The sequence below is a fragment of the Malaya genurostris genome, chromosome 1 (genome assembly GCF_030247185.1).
Source record: "Malaya genurostris strain Urasoe2022 chromosome 1, Malgen_1.1, whole genome shotgun sequence".
NCBI classification, from domain to species: domain Eukaryota; kingdom Metazoa; phylum Arthropoda; class Insecta; order Diptera; family Culicidae; genus Malaya; species Malaya genurostris.
The window spans coordinates 67,298,468-67,325,475 of record NC_080570.1 but is presented as its reverse complement, the minus strand read 5'-3'; the positions used below and the strand labels follow the sequence as shown (position 1 = coordinate 67,325,475).

General features: G+C 36.7%; 1 protein-coding gene across 3 annotated transcripts in view; it reads left to right on the top strand.

Annotated features, from left to right (window-relative positions):
* LOC131440358 (beta-alanyl-bioamine nonribosomal peptide synthetase ebony) overlaps nt 1-26,797 on the top strand; it is a 102,543-nt gene extending 75,746 nt beyond the window's left edge. For 2 of the 3 annotated variants that reach the window (XM_058611606.1, XM_058611607.1), the window contains exons 2-7: nt 5,900-6,130; nt 23,640-24,101; nt 24,264-25,322; nt 25,382-25,775; nt 25,843-26,106; nt 26,174-26,797. In XM_058611606.1, coding sequence (XP_058467589.1) covers nt 6,001-6,130; nt 23,640-24,101; nt 24,264-25,322; nt 25,382-25,775; nt 25,843-26,106; nt 26,174-26,507 — 2,643 coding nt within the window. In that variant the 5' untranslated portion in view covers nt 5,900-6,000 and the 3' untranslated portion in view covers nt 26,508-26,797. The remainder of the gene's footprint in view (nt 1-5,899; nt 6,131-23,639; nt 24,102-24,263; nt 25,323-25,381; nt 25,776-25,842; nt 26,107-26,173) is intronic. The other variant, XM_058611608.1, reaches the window with a different exon arrangement.
* Nucleotides 26,798-27,008: the final 211 nt, after the last annotated feature.

Sequence of the window (27,008 nt, the reverse complement as noted above, 5' to 3'; positions counted from 1 at the left end):
AGTTTAATTATATTATTGATATTATTACTTCAATAAAACTGTTTCGGCTTCGAATATTACCAGAAAAAGCGTGTGAAATACTAATGAAATAACCATTGTGGCAAATCTAGTAGCACTGGTTCCTTTCCGCTATATGTCAACATAACGCTGTGAGGTGTGTGTGTTTCATCGGCTGTGCACAGAGATGCCAGATATTTTCATAGAAAATATGTATTACTTTGCATAGAAAGTCTATATCGGCTCTATCTGTTTTCACTAATAAAATGATGTTAATCATAATCAATTAGATGCATACAAGATTTCCTTTTTAAAATTGGGATTTGTCCGTTGGATAATAAACTTTTAAAGAATCACTGCAATCAAATACTATTAGATACTCAGAGAGAAAAGTCTAATCATGAACCTGTACAAATCTGTATTAAATTTAGGAAATCTGTATAAATCTGTACATTGATTTATATCAGTATGCAAACGCAAAAATCTATACAATACAGATAAATCTGTATAAATGGCATCTCTGGCTCTGCGCTTTGTTTTATGAAGGGCTAATGCCTAAATAGTAACAATTCCGTTTTTGGTTTTATTTAAAGTTCACCAAATTAACTTTGCAATAAAATTTTAAATTTAAAACGAAAGGTAACGGAAACGACCGAAAAAATTTTAAACGTTGAAATGATTTCAAACTGGGTTTAAATATATCGTGTGTTGTCTCATAGTTGGCATTAGGCCGTTTTTAAGAAGAATTCTGACATTTTGAACCTGAGAGTGTAATAGTGGAATATTTTGTTTTGATTGTTGTCGCCATTGCTAATTTATAGGATGAATAAAGGATCAACGATAGGATGGATAAAAATCCATTGAGATGGAATTAGGAGCAGAGTATTAAACACATCATAAGTGTTTTTATAACATGGACTCCCAGCGGTTATAAATAATTATTTGCACAACCTTTTGTCAGAGAAACGCATGCATTTTTCACATGGCGATTTGGCAACATTCAGAATTAGCTACATGGGTCTCCCGCAAGGCTCATGCCTCAGTCCGCTTCTCCATAATTTTTACGTGAATGACATTGACAGCTGTCTTGTAACCCCATGTACACTAGGACAATTGGCAGATGATGGCGTGGTTTCAGTTACTGGACCCAAAGCTATTGATCTGCATAAACCATTGCAAGATACCTTAGATAACTTGTCCGTTTGGGCTGTTCATCTTGGTATCGAATTCTCTGCGGAGAAAACAGAGTTAGTCGTCTTTTCAAGAAAGCATGATCCCGCGCAGCTTCAGCTCCATATGATGGGAAGAATGATCCAACAGGTTTTAACTTTTAAATACCTCGGGGTGTGGTTCGATTCCAAATGCACGTGGGGAGGACACATTAGGTATCTGATAACGAAATGCCAACAAAGAGTAAATTTTCTTCGAACAATAACAGGATCTTGGTGGGGTGCTCATCCGCAAGATCTAATAAAATTGTATCAAACAACGATACTTTCAGTGATGGAATATGGATGCGTTTGTTTTCGTTCCGCTGCAAACTCTCATATTATCAAACTTGAGCGAATTCAGTACCGTTGTTTGCGAATTGCCTTAGGCTGCATGCATTCGACACATACAATGAGTCTTGAAGTTCTGGCGGGAGTTCTTCCATTAAAAGATCGATTTTGGGAGCTTTCATCACGCCTGCTAATAAGATGTGAGGTGCTTAATCCCATGGTAATTAATAATTTCGATCGACTAGTCGAGCTTCGATCTCAAACAAAATTCATGACAGTATATTTTAATCACATGTTACAGGAAATCAATCCTTCAAGATATATTCCTATCCGTGACAGCCTCCTAAATGTCCCTGACTCAACTTTATTTTTCGACACATCCATGCAGCGCGAAGTGCGTGGAATCCCGGATCATCTACGCTCGGTGGAAATCCCAAAAATATTTTCAAGTAAGTTCAGGCATATTGACTCTGAGAAAATGTTTTACATGGATGGATCGCGAATTGAAGAAGCGACAGGGTTTGGTATGTTCAACAATAATGTTTCGGCCTCATTTAGGCTTCAAGAACCTGCATCTGTTTATATAGCAGAGCTAGCAGCAGTTCATTATAGTTTGAGTGTAATCGTCACTTTATCTCCAAACCATTATTTCCTCTTCACAGATAGTCTGAGTGCAATTGAAGCCATTCGCTCAAACATGACTGGCAAGACTGAACCGTTTTTCCTGGGCAAAATAAAACAGTGCCTGAACGACATATTGAACAATAATTATCTAATCACTATAGTCTGGGTCCCGGCTCATTGCTCCATTCCTGGCAATGAAAGAGCCGATATTTTAGCCAAACGTGGTGCTATTGAGGGTGAAATTTATGAGAGACCGATTGCTTTCAACGAATTCTATAGCTCGTCTCGCCAAAGAACACTTGCCAGCTGGCAAGGTTCTTGGGATAAAGATGATCTGGGTCGGTGGATGCACTCAATTATTCCGAAAATTTCGACAAAGGCATGGTTCAGGGGACTGGATGTGAGTAGGGATTTCATTCGTGTGATGTCCAGACTCATGTCCAATCACTACACGTTAGATGCACATCTCCTTCGAATTGGGCTCTCCGAGACTAATCATTGTGCTTGTGGCGAAGGTTATCGGGATATTGATCATGTCGTTTGGACATGCGTGGAGTATCGTGATGTCAGATCTCAACTGATAAATTCTTTGCGTTATTAGAATTTTATGTAAAAGTGATGCTACGGCGAAGAAAAACTTATGTAAACTGCCTTAAGAAATAAACGTATTTATGGGGAAAAGAAATAAGTGTTTTTAGCTGTTTTAAAAATATTAGTTAAATTTTCAAGAAATGTGAATCAATTCTCAACGTTAAGAAAGCCGAATGAAGCTGTAATATTAAATAGTCAGAGCGATTTTAGTGGCTAACTCGGGGCTAACTTAAAAGTGCTTTGAATGGGCCTTGCTGGACTTTTTGGCTGCCTTTCTACCGGTTTTCGGTGCCATCGTGCTGACAGTGTCTCGTTCTCACATCACATTTCATTTTATACCTGCTACTGGCAGCGGTGTACGGACAGCCCCTTTTCCTGTTCGCAGAACGGGAAACAGTGAGACGACAGGTCCTTGATGTTGGTCTCGTGTGTCTTGTTTCGGGAACAGTTGCTCAGCGAATGGTAGGAAAAATGAACCACTCAACTTTTATATGGATGCTCTTGTATAGATGCAGACATCTCGCGTTCTGATTGGCTGGTGCTGTCATAGGTTAAATCAAACAGGTTTTTCAATAGTGTTCTATTGACAAACTTCAATGTTGTTGCCATATACGTTCAAGTTGAAAATTTTCGATTCTATTGGTAGTTAGATTATATAAATCCTTCCACAGACCACTGAGTTATGAGCTTTCAAAATACGAGAAAGGCAAATGCGGCTTATTGATTATCCCCTTTGATACTCGCTTATACCAAACATTTCAGAAAAGTTTAATTTTGAACTATTTGAGTTTATGTCACACAACTGAAAATTTTATCATAAAATTGTGATCATATTTCCCATGGCATGCCGCAAGAATTATGTTGATTCGTTTGATACAACAGGAGATATTCACGATCAAAAAATTATCACTCTCTCAGAGGGTAAATTTTGAAAGTATTCACGACAAAAGAAGGGAAAGAGCCTTGATTTTTGCTAAATTCTCGATCAGTCAAATTAAGTACCAGATAAACATTCTGAAAGCCCTGCTCCTCACTACAAGAAAATTAAGCTAATTATTAGCAAAATTGGTTCTAGAAATTTTAAAAACAAACGACTTAAATTAAACTATGTAGTCATTTCGAATATTTCTGCCGCAAAAGAAAAATGTAAATTTTATTTCGGAATGTACACAAAGATATGCACATACCAATCGGTACCAATTGAAAAATTACCCACCCATGCAATTATCGAGTTAACTACATAATTCGAACGGCGAATGCGCAAATTCCAATGAATGGAACCGCCAGCTTTACCGAACACTCGTAGATAGAGCTAATTCCTTATGGAACTGAAAACTTTAATTTTGTTTGGTATTTATCTTTACAAGCCGGTTTAAATATCAACTACAGACACAATGTTTTCGATTGTAAGTTATCATCGTCGATAAACTTCTTCACGGATTGTTTACGGCGTGTAGCTGTTTGTTAAGGGTTTTAATTGGATTACTCAGCGATTGATGAAGGTATGACTATATTTCCTTATGGTTCCAATTACTCGTGGTCGTAACGTTGCGCAATGTGGATTGATGCTCGTTAGGGTAAAATAAGATTGGTAACAAGCAGCGCAATCAAACAAATTTTGAAAAGCCTGCTATGCTATGTGGAATTTGACCTTCTGTTTTGAAGCATTTCGTCGACGGTTTCTTTTTATCCTCTAGGAAACGGACCAATATATTGATATTTGTTTAACAAGAACGCTGATTGGGCAACGCAAGTTTTTTTTTAATACTAACATCAAACCGCAATCACAGGTAGTTAGGAGGCTCTCTAACCTTTGACCATAAATGCAAACAACTTCACATCCTCGAATAAGCGAAGCGAATTAGTGACAAAAAACGACACGTTTAACGAACGTTGCGCTCGTGACGCTTGACACTTTATCGACAGAGTAGGGCCAAATAGGAGCTTGAAGGCACTTGAGGTATAAAAACATCCAATCACAACCCGTTCTGGAATCATTGATTGATGGGTATGATATTCAGCAGGGTTCCGATCGTTGAATATGTTGACGTACAGGTGATTATAGTTTCGCAACATCTAACGCCCGATATTAATTGCCTACCTATATGAATAAATGGTAGAACGATAATCTCTAGAGCGGATCTAATTGATTCCACTGCATGGTGGTCATTACTCTGAACCTGATGATCGATCTTGACTGGTTTGTCGTCCGCGATCTGAGGTAATGTCGAGAACTAGTGTAAATTGCACTTTTAATTCTCTTACCCAGTGGCATTTAAATGCCACCGTGAATTGGCAGCATAAATGAATATTTTTTCATATTCAATTATAAAACACCTCAAGCGTACGTACATTCCAGCGTAAACTAATTATTCCAATGGAATCCATCCCTACTCAATCAGTCATTTTTTTAGAAATTTCACCACTCATTTAAAAGTACAATTACTACATAAACTTGAGTTAGTCGGTCGAGTCGAATAAACGTTTGCGTAAAATTCAGCCTAGTTTTTTTTTATTGTTCTTCAAATTAATATTCACGAAAACATAAGGGTCGCAATGATGGACTCGCGATGAGTTTTTATATGTACTAACCAAACCGTGAACCATGGCACGAAGTTGCTGATACTGTCCTGATGAAATTTGATAAAAGTTAACTTCGCTGTGAACGAACATTTGGACCTGACGATGAAACGCAGCAGACAATGTGAGTTTAATTTTAAAGTTTTTCGAAACCGTTCTCGAGGGGTTTTTTTCGCCTCGAACAGTCATCGGGCGCGGTTCGCTTTTACGAGCGCTCCGCTAGTAATAATTTATTTATTTTATTTTTCGCACGCGTAGTCAAACATTGCGCGCGGGCTTTTTGTAGCCTATGTGTATAGATAACTTAGATAACATTTATATATTTAGCAAAACAGTACTGGCCCTAAGCTGCTGTTCTTTTTGCATTCAAATACCCTTAAAACTCTTTACGGAGCTCAATGAATACGTGGAATGTTAACAATTAATCTCAATTAATCAGTAGCTAATGCTTATACATTATTCATCGCCAATCGGTTGTAAGCGCTCGGCTTAAAAAAATATCGATTAATATTTCAACATATTTATGGCACTCGTATATCTTATTTCCATCTGTGCGATATACCAATTGACGCATCTAGTAAATCTCAAACTTGTTTCTCGTTTTCCAGCAGGCGACGCCCCATCGCGAGCAACGATTTAAAGTAAGCAGAATCCGGACTGCACCGAAAGACTACATTAACTGAAAAAGGAATCCGGCTCCGATTGCATTATGGGTACTCTGCCACAGCTGGCCATCGTCAAAGGACAGCAGCGTAGTTTGATTCCTGCTTTACTGCATCGGACTATCGAGGCCAATGTGGATCGCTTTTGTGGAACTAACACCGCGCTTATATTCAATGGTTAGTACAATGTTGCATTTATTAGTATAATTGGCATTCACAGGACGACACCAGGTACTCATGAGCGCAGTTGCACTCGCGCATCAGTGCCATTTTTTGAGTTAGCTCGGCGATTGAAGCATATTCTTCGGTGAATAACCATAATTGGATAAAGTCGTTGAACAGAACAAAAAAACCAACAATCAACTCTATTCTAACTACACTTCCAGGAATTAATGACACAAGTTCATGAGATTTACCGATTTTTCAGGTCTAAACAGATTTTTGTGTCTTTCTCAATAGAGTACATAACTAAGTTTTCCCGGATAGAACCGATTCAACCAATGCCCATTTCTGCACTGTAAGGCATTTGAAAAAAGCAAAATCTTGGCATTAAATTCCTTTTGTGGAATTTGACCTTTCTGTTTCAACAGACTTCGCAGCCGATTCTTAGCGTACAGAATCATTGCATGGCTAGTACTATGGATCCTACTGACACTAAGAATGTTGCAATATACATTTCATCCGTGGCAGCGGACAATTTGTCATTCTTGGCAATATGTGTTTGTGAATCGCTATCAGCACAAACAAAATACGGCGAGAGGATATCTCACCACAAGAAGTAAGAAGTGACGCAGAAAGCAAGCGGGGAACGCAAGCTTTCTGCGCACAATAAACAACAAGACAATAGTAGCTATCTCTCTATGTGTGGATACGATACGCACTGCTGCTGAACAATACCATATGATCGACAGTGGCCGATCATTGTAGTATAGTTAAACATCGCTTGAGTAATATGTATTATATTAAGAACTAGGCTAAGCTTGTAAATAAAGTTACCTCAATTTAACCTGAAGTGAAGTACTCTGCTTTATTTTGTTCTATACCCTTCAACAAAGAATCCTTCCAGGTCGGGTCTCGAACATACGACAACTGGCTTGTAAACCAGCGTCCTATGCATTGAACCGCCAACCCGGGGCATTTGAAGTGTGTTCATAAACTGGGTGACACAATCAAGAATTTCATTTTAGTGTGCTATCAAGTGAGGTGTATAGGCAGCCATCGACAGAGCTAAAATTTTTAAATGTGGTAGGGTAGGCTGTCATTGTCATTCAGTGAATTCAGGAAGGCAATAGTTAAATATTCACTATTATTGTTGTAGCATTCGGAGTTGTATTGTTCTATCTTATTGTTATATTTTCAGGTCCGTTGTTAGCTTAGTGACAGATGATGATTTCATTTATGAGAGCGTTTTAATTGTGTTTTCTCCAGTTTCCGAAGTACTGAGGTTACTTGAGTCGGTGTGTAGAAAGTACCTTTTTCCTTGAGTGTACTTTCCTTTTATGGAATTTGCTCTTTCTGTTTCAACGGACTTCGCAGCCGATTCATAGCGTAAAGAAACATTGCATTACTAGTACTACATATGTTCATGCTCCTCATAGTGCATATTGTTCTTATCTATTAGTTTTATTGATTTGAAGCAAACAAGGATGGCTTTTATCGTATCAAAGAACGCTCACCAGCAACTCTTCACACGATTGAATCAGTGCCATCAAATAGAGACCGATATCATCGCAACAACAAAAACCCGACATGGCTCATTTAACATAGAATAGACACCAGTGCGAGAGCGAATTTCTCTCGATGACATCTCTGAGAATCGAAGGTTAGCACGCTGTTGTGGGGATCCTCTCTGAAGCAACAAACGGTCGCTTATTCTCGTTTCGTGATCCGATTCTATACAGGCGATTGATAATTGCGATAGAATCATTTTACTATTGCCGCTTATTCTAACTATGTGTATATAATCTTTGTATAAGTTGTGTCTATGAAAATGTATGTGAATGCTGTCATTGTGGTTATGTTTCGATTATATCTCGCCTGAAATACACGCAGTCCATCTTTAGCATGTATGAAGTAAGGTTATATTATAATGTTCACATCGATCGAATCGAAAGGATACGAAAGTCAAAGGTGTTTCGCCCTATTTGATCTTCGAAGACTACCTTAACTGAATCGTCTTCAATTATCACGTTACGAGAATCACTCCCATCAACCAACACACTCTGTAAAATAGATGAATATTACTCAAGTATACAAAAACGGTTATGTGCCCTATGCACAAAAATTGGTTGAAATTGAGGGTTGAAAGTAGAAAAACATTTTTTTCTTTTTTAACACATAGAATATATGAATATTCACTTATGCGACTAATTATTTCCTATGCAAATTCGGAGATTCTTTTTAGTTGATTAATTACTTTAGAATCTGCACTCACGCTCAGAAGTGCTTTAGAGGTACTAAAGGCGCACCGAGAATTAGACATATAAAGAAGTAAGTTGTTTTATTTTTGATCTGGGCCTGGGTACGGACCTGGGCAGAACCGATTTTTACAAATTTAGATTCAAATGAAAGGTCTTTCGGACCCATAGCATGCTATTCAATTTTACTCGGATCGAACTTCCGATTCGAGAAATGTGAAAAAAATAAGTTCAATCGAATATTATTAAAATAAAAAGAAATTTATGGCCTCTGACTGTCAGCATATCCCTTCTCATTCGTTTTACTTTTGTTTCCGAAGCCCAGAATTCATAGTCAATTGAATAACCCTACCCAGTCAGTTTGTTTGCTCAGTTTGCAGTGCCAAGTACCTGTTTCATTGTCTTCCTTGTCTTCACTGTGGGTAGTGAGCAAGTGCGAATGAATAAGCATTAACATCAAATCGATAACACAAAACTCTCTCCGACCAAAATGATAAATAGAGGGTGGCGGTTTTCATTTAAGTGTTCAATTATCACCAGCAAGTTGAAATCGACATTTTCGACTGTTTGAAATATATTGAGATGTGTCTCGAATTATTAAACATGAAAACCGAAAGAGAGAACAATTAATTTATGTTTATTTTGTAATTGATATTTCAGTTATCATGACTACTTTACCTTCATCCATTATCTTGGATCAATTCGAATGTTTACATGAACCTCACTCGAAGGTCGCTCTCTCATTCAATTGTAGAAGGTATTTTGTTACTTCAAGAGATAAACTGACGGTGGTTAAACTGACCTTCGGTAGAAAGAGAAACAAATGAAGGACGGGATGATGCCCATTCGGTGCGACAACGAAGGTTGTGTGTTAGAATGTGAAGTTTACTCGATACAGGAATACAGATATGCTCTCTTATATTACCGATAATTTAATATTCATACAGATAAATACCGATTTTTAGTTTTTGTGTTTGGTTCCATACGATTAAACCAGGTGGCGCGACCTTCTTATCTTTAATCGCAAAACCAGTCCTCACTATAGAGATTTTTCGAGATAGATATTGTACAGATTAATTTTTTCACCAAATACATATTTTTGAAAAAAACATAGTTGGCAGCTCTGCTGGTCGCAACCATCATCAGCTATCATAATTGAAACTATAATTGTTTCAGTTGTTAAAACTTTGAATAATACTGTTCCTTGTAAGGGAAATAGGTGGTATTTACCTGAAAAAACATATTTTTACTAGAAGAAGTATTATAAATTATGATGTATAATATCATGCGAATTAAAAAATATGTTTGAATCGAAATGGGTTTTTACCCTTGACGCAATATATTCACTTAGCGTGTTTTTTATGATTTCCTAACAACATATTTGCGTTTTCTGTCAAATATGGCACATTTCAGGGCCGTTTCACATTATTTCTCTTCTTTTCTCTGTTCATGAGCATTCATAAAACATTCGAAATTTAATGAAATCTGTAAAATCATATTCTCTGGTACTCACCGTAATTATTTTCTTGCAAATCTGAGGAAAAAATACCCAAATTCTGTGAATTTAATGATAAAAAATCTTGAAACCAAAAATTTACCTGGTCGTCACAAAAATGAGGTTATTATTTTCTTTTGAAGAAATCAAATATTGTTGATGAAATTTGGATGGAAGTCGCAGGAATTACTCACTTTATTTACAATAAAAAATGTAAATAAATACTTTTCGATAAAACACGAGTGGCGCAAGTTGTACACTGGCCCAAGGTATCCGATTCTCTCCTACGGTTATTTTTTTTATTCAATAATCCTACGGTTATTTCAGAATTGCCTCTTTTTTCCTTCGATTGAACGTGAAAAGCAATGATTTGTTTAAGTCTTGTCTACACGTAGAACCGCCTTGAGCAAAAGTGACAAAAACAAAATCTCAAGTCAGCGTCTGGCGGCAAAGCGGAGAGTGAAAATAGACTTGCGATGCGACATGTAGTGATTGCTGGCGGAGGGTTTGCCAAAGAAATATGGCAATAATTGAACGGCGTAGCGCCCGAGCACAGCGAAGTATGCTCGGATCTTCTGTTCAATCAGACTGTATCTTCATTTGTTTTACATGCATGGTAGTTTAATTGGCAAACCGATTTCCTCGGATAGGAGCAATCTACAGGTTCAAGTCCCATCCCTGTGGTATCTTTTTCGCAGTTTTCATTACATAGTTGTATTCGTATCAGGGCCGCTTTTACATAGGGGCAGTGGGGGCAAGTGCCCCCGGGCCTACGGTCCTAAGGGGCCCCGGACAGAATCAACCGAGCAAAAAAAAGACAGTTAGCTAGGGGCACTTCAAAAAATCTGGCCCCCGGGCCCATTAGCACGTAAAAGCTGATTCGCATGTCATTTTTTTCAATCTGTTTTCCTCGTTAGATACTGATCGAATCTAGTCATCTAGTTTGTTAGTTAATAGCGTGATTTATACATGTGTCGAATGGCAACATTTCAAAGAATCTCATAGTAATATAGGCGCTACTAAGAAATACATCATAACACCAAGAAGTGAATTAAATCTTTGCGGCAATATGAATCAACATACCTGATTGCTGATTTTAACTAATCTAATTACTGCTGTCGGTGATTAATCACCTGCACGACCTGCGCATCGTGTTTTCAATAGATTTCCAATAAACCGAATCCGATTATCAATAAAAGCGGCAATTCAGATCCGTCTTCCGGCGCTGCATCCTAATCACACCGCTAGTATAAACTGTATTATTTTATTGCTTAGAATGCCAGTCGCGTGTCCAGTTAGTAGTTGATTATTCACACAGCAGCGCCCACGGTCAGCAACGATTTATGAGTTCTTGCGAAAGTTGCCGGCACGCACTTTGCGCAAGTATTCACCACCTGTCAAGCCACCAGTGGGTGCAAATATCGGAATAGATGGAAGCAGCAGCAATCCAAATCTTAGGGTGGTTGTAATGCCAAAGCGTCGAAAACCGCTTTGAAACCGCTTTTTTGCTGATTACTATACATATAGAATGTCATATATGTTAGGTTTAACTGCATATTCACTAATGACAGCGTGTCATTTAATGAATAAACCACGTCATTATTTTTCACCGATCACCCCAGCTAGTCAATCGTAACCGTGAGATTACTCAAGACAAGGTGTCCGAGCAATCTGTCATTACGTTAGTAATAATTCAAACCGATGGACACGTATTACGAAAAAGTTCGTCATTATGGAAGATCAGGTTTTCTCAAATCATCTATTAAATCACAGATCTCACAACTCCTACCCCAACTACACAGATTCTAACACATTAGAATAAATAATTACAAAACTTTGCACAACTATTGGTAAATATTCCGACAATCAGACAACATATTTTTGTTTAGGTTTGATAAAAAAAATTAAAGATTTCATGTTGTAACCCTGACGGTGTAGCATTTTATAATCGAGATTTTTCAACATTTTGATTATTCCTAGTTAAGAAAACAAACGTCGAACTAAAATTTTGGATGCTTCACAAAGTTACACACTCTTTGGAATCCGTCTCACTTACCCATTTCTTTTCTATTTCATTTCGATATATTAAACGTCGGTTACCTACACTTGTAAGTGATTAAACAAAAACAAAGTGAACCGTGTAACGTTGTAATGTTTCATTTTCGCTGCCCTTGAACTAACGGCGTTACCATGGTGGCGGTTGTTGACTTCATGGTTGAGTGGATTTACTGAAAAATGTTGTTAATGAGGTTCGTCGCTTGTGCTGCTCAAGCGTTCAGCTCCAATTAATGCATGCCATTAGGTGCGGTTTTTTATAGGGCAGAGTTTAATAACGTAAAAATCGATTTTCATCTCAACTCTACAATATTATTGTCAATACAAGGAATACAATTTTTTTAATTGATCCAATTAAAATGATGATGTTCTTCGTCGTTCAAGAACTTCAAACAGGTCTTAAAGATTCACATCGCTTTATAGTGCTTTGTGTAATACTTGCTGTCTTACAGTAACCTTCTTCTGACATATTTCATGGGAGACTGAAGCTTTAGCTTTAGCTTTAACTAAATAAATAAACAAATAAAAAAAATCAAATTACTCTGGCAGGAAGGAATGAGAGAGCAGTTAGGTAACGCAATGAAAATGCAACCTTTCAGGTTTGGAACTCAGTTTCGGACCTTAGTTACGATTTTGTTTCAGATTTACAAGTTCAAAATCCTAATTTTTAATTCCTGATTCTGGAACTGGTTTTACTTTCTCAATTTATGCTCGGCATTCAAATCCAGATGAGTGATTTAGGATTTCAATCGCAGAATTCATGAACAACATTCAGGACATGAATTTTCCATCTGGGTTGTGAATCTAAATGTTTGATCCGAACCTGAATTTTAGCATTGATTTGTTAACCAGAAATTATTGCCTGAATTCGGTCTCAGAATCCATTACCAAAATTCAGAACCTGCTTGCCAGAACTAAATACGGACCATGGATTCTGAAACTAGATTCATTTGTTTTATTACGGCTCAAAACTCATGTTTAGAATTCAATGCTAGAACTGAATCCGGAACCTGAATTCTGCAAATGAGCAGAAAAGACTCAACAGCCGTCAATATTGGATAAATTCCGCGATTCGGTTCTGTTTACCACAATTAAAATATTCACAAACGATTATGCGAAGCTTACCTCTACTTTCTAAATCTGGATAAATTTGCATACCTAATAGAGTACCTGTAATTAGAGTGACGACAGCTGTTCGTTTGGAATGACAGCTTCCAGTTCCAAACGAGCAAACGACCTGTCAATTACAATGTTAAGTCAACGACACTGCCAACATTTCGGATTGAATGTTTTGAATTATTGCCAACATTACGGATAAGAAGTGGTCACTCTAGTTACAGGCACTCTATTTTGGTAGAATATATTTGTGACCAATATGTCGTACTTTAGTATAAGTGCATCGTCAGGGCCGCCGAGAAGAAAGGGGGAATCTCCTGGATGTCGGATCTGAATGAAAAACAAGCAGTTTTTATGGGACCTTGAGACCTTTTATTTGAATGTTAGATGGACGAAATCGGTTCAGCCAGGTACTAGCAAAATGAGTGACATTATTTTAATTTTTTACATCCACGCAAAATCAGCCACCCGAAAATTTTATTTTTTCATTTAACTATATTTTTTCGGTAAAAGAACTCGAAAATATTCGATACGTTTTTTTTATTATTGTTAGTTTATTGTTAGCAACATTTCAGTTAATATCACGGTGTAAAAATGAATTCAAAAATCAAAAACTATTTGTGCGTCGAGATTCTTCTTCCCGTCTTGAGAAGTTCGATTTTTTGCAAGCAAATTATTTTTTATGTGCACGGTGTAAATTTTTGTCTTTTATTATTATTTCGGGGGAAAATTGTTTTTCTGTAAAACATTAATATTCATGATTTTTTATATACAGACATCAAAAGTTTAATAAAAAAATTAGTTTTTACTTTTTGTTCTCGGAATCGCAATAATCCTTTTTTTCCCATGAGATTCCCTACTTTCGTTACAAAATATCTTCATCGTATGTGCTGTCTGACGAATAATCCAGTTTTTTGGCAAAACAGTTAAAATTCTCACTCTCTCGGATTTAGTTGCATCTTTTGCATGAAATTTTTGTTTCAATTCGGTAAGATAACCGACAGACAAATATGGTTCATTCTAACAAAGTAATCGATATTTTAAAATTTGAGAAATGCAATGTTACAATGTATGTAAATGTAAGTATTACTTCTGTATAGTCGCTGAATATAGACACATTGTCATCATTGTCATCAGTCTCAGAGAATTCATAATCTGTGATCACTATTGCATCAGCAGAATTTTCCCTCGCAGCTGAATAGTGAAAATTGCATCATTTCGTAACTTTTCCAAAACTGTATGTTATCACTATTTTAATACTCACGTAAATGCTTTGCCCCAATTTTAAACGCTTTCTACATACGGTGCACACAAAACATCATTTGCTTGAAAAAACTCGAATTTCTCAAGAAGGGAAGAAGAAACCCGACGCAACGAATGTTTTTGATTTTTGAATTCATTTTAACACCGCGATCTTAACTGAAACGTTGCTAACAATAAACTGATGAAGTTAGGATCTGTGGCGCGGCATGTATCAACAAGTTAAACCCGTACCCGGGCGAGTTGCGCTGCGGTACGCTCTGCGCGAGCGGGTCGTGATTGAAAAATTCACTGCTCCTAAAATATTTATCTTTTTACTCTGAAACTTTGCCAAGATTGAGTTAAACCCCTAAGCCTTCTTTTTTCAACAACAAAAAAAAATTAGGCCCAAGTTTGAAATTTTATTTATTAATTTTTAACTTTTTTCATTAAATAAACTATAAAGGTTGTTTCATGGAATCGCTTATTTAAAAGCTAAGGAAAAGACGCACATTTCATGTCTTAGGCGAATTTTTGTGTCTTTATTAGATTTTACAGTATAGGCCGTTGAAAAGGGCTTTTCTTTGTAACCACGAAACTTCAAAAAATCATATCTCGAGAATTCCACGCACATTGAAATTGTCGTGTCGAATATTTTCGAGTTCTTTATCGAAAAAAAATAGTTAGAAAAAAAAAATTTTTGGGTTCCCCATCCTGTAGTTCCGGAACCAGAAGTAGGATCCAAATGACATTCAGAAACCTTATATGGGAGCGTAGGGCTGTTCATATGAGTCTAAGTTTGTAGAAATCAGTTAAGCCATCTCCGAGAAAAATTAACACGTTGACTGCCACGACCATTCTCATACGACCAGAATATACGAGTTATCTCGTAGGTTGGCAGTCAACGTGTTAATGAAATTGTTTTTCACACACATATTTGCTTATCTCTATGAACTTCTTCGAATGATAAAGACTTTCCCAGAAAGTATGGACGCACTTTGATTTCGCTGTAAATAATTCACAAGTGTTAGATATTCAAATTTTATTCGATATACTGATAATATTAGACTACAACAACAGAATATTATTCTCAACATTTGCTACTTAGCCATTGTAGACTAGCTGGCGCTCCTTCTTTCGAACGTTCCTCATTAAATTCCGTACAGACTTCTTGGCGACAGGTTTCGGCACTTTTTTCCAATCTTTTCCGAACTGTTGAATGGTTTCGGCTGCCGAGACATGTTTCCTAAGATGTGCCTTCGTTAATGCCCAAAATTCCTCAATTGGTCGAAGTTGTGGGCAATTTGGTGGATTCATGTTTTTTGAGGCGAAAGTGACATTTTTGGTAGTATACTATTCTACCGTTGATTTCGAGTAGTGGCAAGAAGCAAGATCTGGCCAGAAGACAACAGTATCCGTGTGGTTTGAAATCATGGGTAGAAGTCGTTTTTGTAAACATTCCTTGATGTATATTTCGCTGTTCATTGAAGCAGTAGTGATGAAGGGTTTCGAAATTTTTCCGCAGCTACAAATTGCTTGCCAGACCATAGTTTTTTACCAAATTTTTCGACTTCAATCGATGTCTCGGACTGGTTTAACACTTACCCTTCTCGCACCGTATAATATTGTGGTCCCGGTAAGGATTTGTAATCGAGTTTCACGTAGGTTTCGTCGTCCATGATTATGCAGTTCAAATTTCCAGCAAGAATCGTATTGTACAGCTTTCGAACCCTCGGCCTGATCGATGCTTCTTGTTTCGGACTACGTTTTGGTTGTTTCTGCTTCTTATAGGTTCCAAGATTCAAACGTTCTTTAGCACAAAAAACATGTGACTTCGAAGTGCCCACTTTTTGGGCCACACTGAAACCTTCTTCTTTTTCTCGAACGCCTTCAGTATATGTTTATCCAACTGAGGGTTAGCAGGACCTTTTTTCGACCCGTTTTCGGTTCATCCTCAAAGGTGTTATCCTCACCGAACTTCCTGATTGCATTTCGCACGGCTTTTTCACTTACTCGTTTCATTTTTGCTATCTTTCTCAGTGACATTCTGTGCACCATTTAAACACAATTTTTCGACGTTGTTCTGCTGAACATTTCGAAACCAACTAATGAAAACGAATAAACAACTGCACAAGTGGTTAGAGAAGAGTGCAAATAACAGGACGCAGCCATAAAATTTGACAGATTCTGAACCATTGCGAAATGGCAGCGGATTTTGGTTGCATCCATACTTTCTGGGACAGTCTTTATAAGAGTGTAAGAAGTTGTGTGCTTCCAGCAATTATTGTAGTATAAATCAATATAAACATGAAATTATTTTGAATTTAAAAATATTGCCATCTTTCTAATACATATGTCATATTCGAAAAATTATTTTGCCAAAAACAAACCGAGCTAAAATGAAAATTTTAAAATATTGTAAGAAACAATTGGAATAAAATAGTTTTAATTCACTTAGTGGTGTTATGATACCTTTCTCATATGTAATACTGTGGTATTCTATTCAGAATGTTTCACTTCGATTTTTTAAAGAAATCAAGGGATTGTTTGTTCATTAACTAGTATAACATAGAGAATGAAACAGTTCTCTGATCGGTTGAGCCATCCATTAAAAAACGAAGTGTACTTCCAGCACCGGAGCCCGAGAACCGATATAATCGAAGTCGGTTCGTAAGGCCACCAACTAACATGACGTACAAACTCTACCAGTTGTTATTCAAATTTTGAAGATTTTATACGAATAGAATGGTTTTAATTATACATATATGTTAGAAAGGTTATGCAATTACTTGAAAAAATCAACTAGTAAAAATTGGTCTGGAGGGTCAAGTATCATATACCATTCGACTCAGTTCATCGAGCTGAGCAATGTGTGTGTGTGTGTGTGTCAAATAAGTTTTTAGTCTGAGTCAAATAATCTCACTAGGTTTTCTCGAAGATGGCTTATCCGATTTTGACAAACTTAGATTCAAGAAGAGAAAGGCATCATTACACCACTAGGTGGGTTAAAACAGGTTTTTATATTTCCGAGCCTATCAGCCAATTCGATTTTAATTATTTGCCTATTATCTCGCCAGGAACGACCGAAATTAACTCGGCGCCTAATTCGTATTACTGGTTTTGCGTTAGTTGATTTTAATAACAAAATTTCCGAAATAACTATTAAATTAGTTAAAATTGAGAATTTACTTTTCTGAAAAAAAATTATTTTTTGAGAATGTGTTTAGTTGGCGAGTATCGTGGACACAAACCAGCAATATTTCAATCCAACACGAAATTCTCATTGACATCTAATTTTTCGTCTAAAATCTAAAAAATTTTCTCTATTTATCTTTCACCATCATTGCTGAAGGACAGCACAGAAAAAAAAAACAAAAATGAAATTGGTTTTATTAACAAATTTATTAGCCAAAAACTCATGAGGAGTGTCAAAGCAAAACAATCCATTAAGAAGCTAAAAAGGACAGTCTTGTTGAAACTGCTTGCAAATTGTTTTGATATTTTTCGCATGTGTTACAATATACCCATATATAAATTTCTAAACCGATATGTAAAAATTACGTAAACTCTTAGTGGAAAGTGTATTTATTCAAAATTGGTGCGCATTTGAAGCGATTATGCGTAATATTGTTTTTACGTGGAACAGTGAAGTGAGTTTCGAATGTTGCACTCTAATTGTATATGTCAAATGAAGTTTTTAGTATCTTCCAACCTTCTGAGCTACCCAGATCGGTGTACTACTTGTATTCGGTTTTTGTTTTCCGAATTCTCGAAGTTTTCAGTGAGAGGGTCGTATTCGCGAAGTCGAATGAAGAAAACAGCGATTTAGAAGAAAAAAATTAAAAAGAAGTTTATGTTTCGTTTATGTCTTTTTCTCCAATACAACATCGTATTTTTTTTTTATTTTTTTTTTAAATAACTATTTATTGGAATATGAGTTAAAATTAAATTATTAAGATTTAAATTGGGTGTTCAGCCACAAGTGGTGACTTTTCAGCCCTGTTATATATATGATTTGGTTATTACCATGAAGACATCATTTGCTTCTGCAATTCTGAGATTTTTGTGTAGGGAAAATTCTAAACCTACTTGTATTGTGTAATGGAGAAAAGGAACTTATATACTAACTTACTAACTAATACAGAGAGCGAATCGATTCAATTGAAGATTGCATCGATTTTTGTCGGAATTTGCTTATAATATTATGTGACATTACATCTAATGGTTCTATATTTGTGAGTCTGTGTAACTCATTTGTACTAAACCAGGGAGGACGCTTCAGAATCATTTTCAGAATTTTATTCTGAATCCTTTGAAGCGTTTTCTTCCTGGTGGAACAACAGCTTGACCAAATTGGTACCGCATAAAGCATGGCTGGTCTGAAAATTTGTTTATAAATTAACAATTTGTTTTTTAGACAGAGCTTAGAATTTCTGTTTATAAGAGGATATAAACATTTAATATATTTATTACACTTTGCCTGGATTCCTTCAATGTGATCCTTGAAAGTGAGTTTTTTTGTCATACGTTAAACCTAAGTATTTAGCTTGATCAGACCATGTCAATTCCAAGCCATTCAGTTTGAGAATGTGATTATTGTTTGGTTTAAGAAAAGAAGCTCTTGGCTTGTGAGGAAAGATAATTAATTGCGTTTTTGCTGCATTTGGTTTAATTTTCCATTTTGACAGATAATCACTGAAAATATTTAAACTTCTTTGTAGGCGACTGCAGATCACTCTTAGATTTCTACCTGTGGCTAACAGACTTGTGTCGTCACAGAATAGCGATTTCTGACAACCAACGGGTAGATTTGGAAGATCAGAAGTGAAAATATTATACAAGATTAGAGATACACTCGAACCCTGCGGAACACCGGCTCGTACGGGTAGCAATTCAGATTTACAATTCTGATATGCAATTCAGATTTACAATTCTGAGTACAATCAGTTAAATAATTTTGAATCATTTTGATCAAATAAATAGGAAACTGGAAATCAGACATTTTTGCTATTAAACCTTTGTGCCAAACACTGTCGAATGCTTTTTCTATGTCTAGAAGAGCAACTCCAGTGGATAACCCAGAAGATTTATTTGATTTTATCATGTTCGTTACTCTGACAAGTTGATGAGTAGTTGAATGTTCATGACGAAATCCAAACTGCTCTGGTAAAAAAATTGAATTCTCATTTATATGAGTCATCATTCTCAACAAAATAATTTTTTCAAAAAGTTTACTGATAGATGAAAGTAAGCTAATTGGGCGATAACTTGATGTTTCTGCTGGGTTTTTATCAGGTTTCAGGATAGGAATTACTTTAGCGTTTTTCCATCTTTTTGGGAAGTAAGCTAATGAAAAACACTTGTTGAAAATTTTAACCAGGAGTCTCAAGGCAACATCGGGAAGATTTTTAATAAGAATATTAAAAATTCCATCATTACCAGGAGCCTTCATGTTTTTGAGTTTCCTAATAATTGATTTAATTTCATCAAAATTCGTCTCAATAATGTCATCTTGTAATAACACTTGGGTTGAAATATGATCATATTTCAGTGAGATTTCATTTTCAAAAGGACTCACAACGTTCAAATTAAAATTGTGGACACTCTCGAACTGCTGAGCAAGTTTTTGAGCTTTTTCACCATTTGTAAGAAGTATTTGATTTCCTTCCTTGAGAGCAGGAATTGGTTTCTGAGGTTTCTTAAAAACCTTAGAAAGTTTCCAGAAAGGTTTAGAATATGGTTTAATTTGTTCAACTTCTTTAGCGAAATTTTCATTTCGCAAAAGAGTAAATCTATGTTTAATTTCTTTTTGTAAATCCTTAACTATATTTTTCATAGCAGGATCACGAGAACGTTGATATTGTCGTCGACGAACATTCTTCAACCGAATGAGCAGTTGAAGATTGTCATCGATGATAGGAGAATTTAATTTAGTTTGAGCTTTGGGAACTGAAAGCTTCGATAATATAATGATTCAAGTTATCTATTGCTGTGTCGATGTCCGCAGAATTTTCTAAAATAGTTTCATGATCCACATGATTTTCAATGTGAGATCTGTAATCCAACCAATTGGCTCTATGATAGTTGAAAATAGAACTAATTGGATTACATATAGCTTCGTTGGAAAGTCTGAATGTTACTGGAAGATGATCTGAGTCAAAGTCAGCATGTGTAATTGGTTCACTACAAATGTGACTTTGATCTGTTAGAACCAGATCAATTGTAGACGGGTTTTTCACGGAATAGAAACAAGTCGGATTACTGGGATGAAGAACTGTAAAGTAACCAGCTGAGAGTTGATTATGAAGTATTTTACCATTACTGTTATTTTGCCTACAATTCCACTGGACATGCTTAGCATTTAAGTCCCCTATTACGAAAAATTTCGATCGATATCTTGTAAGTTTTTGCAAATCGTCTTTAAAGAAATTTAATTGTTCGCCGGTGCATTGGAATGGCAAATATGCTCCAGCGATGAAATAAATTCCATGAATGGTTTCAACTTCGATTCCCAAGCTTTCAATAACTTTAGTATTGAAAGAAGGTAAAATTCGATGTTTAATTTGCCGTTGGACAAAAATGGCAACTCCACCACCCATTCCAGTAAGCCTGTCAAATCGATGAACCACATAATGTGGATTACTTTTCAATTTGACATTTGGTTTAAGAAAAGTTTCTGTCACAATGGCAATATGAATTTTGTGAACTTTGAGAAAATTATAAAATTCATCTTCACTCGATTTCAAAGATCGAGCATTCCAATTTAAAATATTCAAATAATTATTTAACATCACTGTTAAATTTTAAATTCATTATAATATTATTTGCAAATTTCCATCCGATTTGAAATGCTTCAAAAAGTGATGAAGTCGAATTCATTTGGATGATCATTTTAAAAAGTTGATCTTGTAGGTAGATCATTTTATTTTCAGTTATATCGCCTAAATCGACTTCATTTAAAGAAGCGAATGGCATTGAAGGAATATTTGTAGGTAGACTGCCATTAGAAGAAGATGATTTGGCCGGTCTACCTATTAATAAATTCTTTTCGTTAGAAGTAGAACTGCAAGGCGGTCCTGTGTTTTGATTATTTACATTAGAAGAAATAGGTGATAGATTTCTACCTAATATACCAGCATAACTGACATTAGAAGAAGATGATGACGAGGTCGATCTACCTGTCAATAAATTGTTTTCGTTAGAAGACGAATTGGCAGGCGTACCTGTTTTTTGTTTCGAAGAAATCAGTGCCTTAGAAGAATTAGGTGTGGCATTTGTAACGGTTTTTTGATTTTCAGGTATGTTCTGTAAATTTAAGGTCGTTGATTTGACTTGTTGTCGAAGCGAACGAGCATTTAAAATTTTTTCGCTGACAGGATATTTCAAATAATTGGATTTATGATTTCCATTGCAATTTGAACATGAAAATTTATCAGTGGTTTCATTCATTGGACAAACGTCTTTCGAATGCGATTTACCACAATTCAAACACCGTATATCCATATGACAATTTTTGGTTCCATGACCGAAGCCTTGGCAACGACGACATTGCGTTAAGTTTGCAATACGATTATGTCGTTTATAATGTTCCCAATGAATTTTAATGTGGGAAATGAAACGTACTTTTTCTAAAGTTTTCAAATTGTTTACATCACTTCGATTAAAGTGTATTAGGTAAAGTTCATGGGAAATTCCAGAGCGTGGTTTAGAAGTACCGTTCGCTCTTTTTTTCATAAGTATTACTTGGGAAGGGGCAAAACCAAGCAATTCTTTTAGTTCATTTTTAATTTCATCAATACTTTGATCATTTGATAATCCTTTCAAGACAGCCTTGAAGGGTCTGTCTGATTTTATATCATATGAATAAAATTTATGAAGTTTCTCGGTCAAATATCGAATAAGACGTTCGTAATCTTCCAATCCATCCACCAAGACTCGACATTCTCCTCTTCGTCCGATTTGAAATGAGACTTTTACTTCCGGGAGAAAAGTAGAAAGCTCAGTACGGAATGCTTTGAAGTCGGAAATCATCACCGTCACTGGTGGCATAGATTGATGTTTCTTCCCAGAACGACAAGCGTCCATTTTGGGAATTTTTGAAGAATTTTCTTCTATGTCGCTACAATCGGATTCAGGAAGAATCTCGTAAATATTGTTAGACGGCATAGGATCAACGGAAGGGAAATCCGTCCATTGTCTTTTATTTTTACATTCAGATTCTATAAGATCGTGAATGTTATTAGAAAAATGTTGAATAACGGATTGTGATTTATTCCGTATTGAATTATTTTTAGCCTTAGGCTTGTTGCCTTTTCGGTTGGACGCAGGCATTTTTGAAATTAATGAAATTTTAAATTAAATTAACTAGGCTAAATTAGTCTTTGATTAGACTACTAGCTAGCCTTAAAAAAGGCTGATTAATTTCTTAGTCACTCTAATATCACTCTTTGTATCACTTAGTCACTCTAATATCACTCTTTGTATCACTTAGTCACTTAGTTAGTGATTCAGGTAGCCTTGAAAAAGACTGAAGCCTTGAATCAATGAAACTCTAGGTAGCCAGAAAAAAAATTCCAGAAGCCAAGAGCTATACGCGTGCGGTGCGAACGACTGTTCAACACCGACAACATCGTATTTATACCTGCCAATATACTGCGACTGAAAAATTCTTTTCGACAGTAGTGTGCCATCTAGAGGCTAGTGGTCATTACGGTGTTAACATTTTTTCGGTGACAGTGCGCCATATAGCTGCAAATTGCAGAAGCCAATTCAACCATTTATGTAGGTTGAAACAACGTTTTATTTCAACTAAAGAATTTGTAGAATGGAAATGAAGTGTACATTAGCTATGAAATGACAGCACGTTTTATTGGTAAATTCAACTAAAAAAATAGCCATTTCAACAAATATTTTATTATTATTCAGGAAATGAGAATTTAAAAAATCTAAATTTTACTTTTACTTTTTTTTAGTTATCTGAAAAAATAACAAACTAAAATCAGAAAATCAACTAATTTTATCGCCCAAATGCTGATTTCGGTCTTTCCGTGCGGCAATGACAATCTCGATAATTTAAAGTCTTCCCGAAACCGAAATTCCCGGTAAATGTCAGACTCCTTTCTATTGAGGAATGCAAGCACTCATAGATATTTCTCAAAAGTTTATGTACAGAAAGAGATGGTAACAGTATGTAACATTTTTTGCTCAGTTCGATATGCAATGCACTAATAAGGTAGCGAATATAACAAACAGATTATTTTAATTTAACAGACCATATAGTTTGACCTAATACATTATAAATTTATTTGTTTTATACTAGACATTATACAATAACGCTCACGAAAACTTACTTTCTTCGTTACAGATGACAACCACGGTCAAATTAGAACCAACTACAACGTACTGAATTCAACGGCCAACCGGCTAGCAGCAGCCGCCATTGATGAAATCTCTAGAAATGGCAAACCGAAACCGAACGGAGATGGTGACTACATCATAGCAGTTTGTATGCATCCCACCGATCGTTTGGTAACCACACTGCTAGCTATCTGGAAAGCGGGAGCTGCGTATCTACCGTTGGATCCAACTTTTCCTCCCAATCGAATCGAACATATTTTGAAGGAATCGCAACCGGCGTTGGTTATTTACGAAGATTTTGATAACATTTCCGTGTTCGGTGCAATACCGGCGGTGCCCTACACCGCATTACGTCAAAAAGCCAGTGACATGAGCAACGCCAATGTCCTACCGGAGCAGATGTTGGGAAAAGGGAACAATGAGTTAGCACTAGTGTTGTACACATCAGGAAGTACCGGTGTTCCAAAAGGTGATCATCAAACAGTCATTTTTTAGCAGTCAGAGAAGGCGATTTATTGCTGCTAGATCTCCACACTTAAAATTCATTCATTCATTCATTTCATTTTAATTACACCTTAAGTAACAAGATTAATCGCCACGTTTTTATTGTCTACATTTCATTCATGCTTAGGTGTGCGCCTGAACCACGCAACCATTCTCAACCGCTTGCAGTGGCAGTGGAACCGATTTCCCTACTCGGACACAGAGAAAATTGGCGTGTTCAAAACTGCTTTGACCTTCGTCGATTCTGTTACGGAAATTTGGGGACCACTTCTCAATGGTATGACCATCGTTGTGGTACCCAAAAAGATCACCAATAATCCGGAACGGTTGGTTGAACTACTGGAAGAGTACCGAATCGAACGACTTGTTCTGGTGCCCACTTTGCTTCGATCATTGCTCTTGTATTTACCCATGCAAAAGAAAAAACTGCTCTATAATCTGAAAATTTGGGTTTGCTCTGGTGAGCCGTTGCAAATTTCCTTGGCCAAAGAGTTCTTTAACTATTTTGAAGAAGGTGTACATCAGCTCTGCAACTTCTACGGATCGACGGAAGTGATGGGCGACGTAACTTACTTCGTTTGTGAATCGCGAAAGCAGCTCAGTAATTTTGAGAAAGTTCCTATAGGCTACCCACTGGACAACACTGTGATATATGTGTTAGATAGCAAATTTGAACCGGTTAAACCAGGTGACATTGGAGAATTGTTCGTATCCGGTTTGAATCTCGCACAAGGCTATGTAAACGGTCGCGATCCGGAACGATTCATCGACAATCCGATGGCGGTCGATTTGATGTACTCGAAATTATACAGAACCGGCGATTATGCGTCCGTAAGCAAAGGATGCATTTACTATGAAGGACGAACCGACTCTCAAATAAAAATCCGAGGCCACCGGGTGGACTTGTCTGAAGTTGAAAAGAATCTACTTTCTCTTTCTGGAGTCGACAAAGGAATAGTATTGTGCTACCATGCGGGAGAACTCGACCAGGCTCTGCTGGGATTTGTCACAGTACAAGATGGTTCTACTTTCCAGACTGGAATGCAGATTGAAGGAGTTCTCGAAGGCATGCTACCACATTACATGATACCACAGGTTATAATTATGGAGAGCATTCCACTACTCGTAAATGGAAAAATTGATAGACAAAGTTTGCTGAAAATGTACGAAAATACTAATAATAATGGTAAGTGCTAAAAAAAGAGTGTCTCGTGCTTTGAAACCTTCTAAATTCTTTTTTTTCAGATGACGCTATCATAGAAATCGAGTATGACTACAGTGGCGTACCGGAACATAAAATGTCCATGGCCAAGGATTTGTTTACCACCGTAGGGGAAGTGATTGGTCGTTCAACACGCACCAAAATCTCTCTGCAAAGCAATTTCTACGAACTGGGTGGAAACTCGCTGAACTCGGTTATCACCGTCACGCAACTGTGTCAGAAGGGTCACGCAATCAGTATTACCAGCTTCATTGGTGCGGATAACCTTGAAGAGGTATTGGATAAAATGTATAGCAACCAGCAGCACATTGCCGAGCAGGAAGAGAGCGGAAACAAGGCGCAAGAGTTTGAGTTTGAGTACAAAATGCACCTCATCGCTCAACCATTGGCCCACGAACACAAGGAAGATGCAATCAAGTAATCAAGTTGCATTGGAAACGAGCCTTCGATTGGGAACTCATTTGCTTTTTAACTTATTTTTCAGTATCTTGACGTACAGCTTCTACGAAAAGGCCGACCTGGAGCGATGGATCAAACCATTAATCAAGGAACAAGACTATCGGGACATTCTGGAGGACATATGGGATGTGTTGATTGAAAAACAACTTAGCTTTGTAATAAAGGACACCCATGGCAAATCTGTCGGAGTTTCGTTGAACTTTGACGCTTACGACGAGCCAGAGCCGGAAATTGTCAATAACCTAGTGATCATTTTCGAGTTTCTCGAATTCGTAGAGAAACCCATAAGGTATTCAGCATCATTATGATTTGACAATATTTCTTAGTCTCCATGATTGACTCAATCCGTGTTTCAGAGAAGGGATGCTACCACAAGGAATTAACCAAATACTGCACTCGTTCATGATGGGCACGTGTGCCGATCTGAGTGCTCAGGAAAATATTGAGGCTATGCACTTCATGGAGAGTGAGGTTTTGAAAATCGCCAATCGACGGAACTTTGCTGGAATTCTGACAACGAATACTAGCCCGCTAACACAGCAGCTCGGTTCTAATGTGTACAAGTACGAAACCATGCTAGACTACCAGATTAACCAGTGGGTGTACGCAGACGGTTCGCGGCCTTTCGGTAAGGCCCCCAACGATCAGCGAGTTATTGTGCACTGGAAAGACACTCGAAAGCACCAATGAGTAGAGACAGTTAGGGTTCTGTATTTAATATTTATCGGCTGCTTTATGCAATTATTTATAGCTAGGGAAGATGCATGCAACAGTGCAATAGAAAAAATTGTCGAAAAATAATCATTAACGAAAGCATTCTGAAAGTGCGCTGAATTTTCTCCAAGAATTTGAATACAAACTAGTTGTTGCAAAATTCAGGCAAAAGTGATATAGTTTTAAGATTTCGTACAAAGTATGAAGCCGAGCAATATCAAAACGCGATTGATGCTAATAATCAATAAAGCAATTTGTTTAGTCTACAGTTGTATTTTATTATTTGAAAATGAATCTATAGTTCCCTGGCATAATCGAAAAATAAGAGATGTTCGCTCTATATATTTCAAAAATGTGACGTCTGCTGAACTGTCATTTCCCACGCGCTTTCACATAAATTAATACATTTTCTAGCTCATGGCCAGAGGAAACGCTTTTTTATACCTTTAAACTGATAATGTACAGTATTGGACCGAA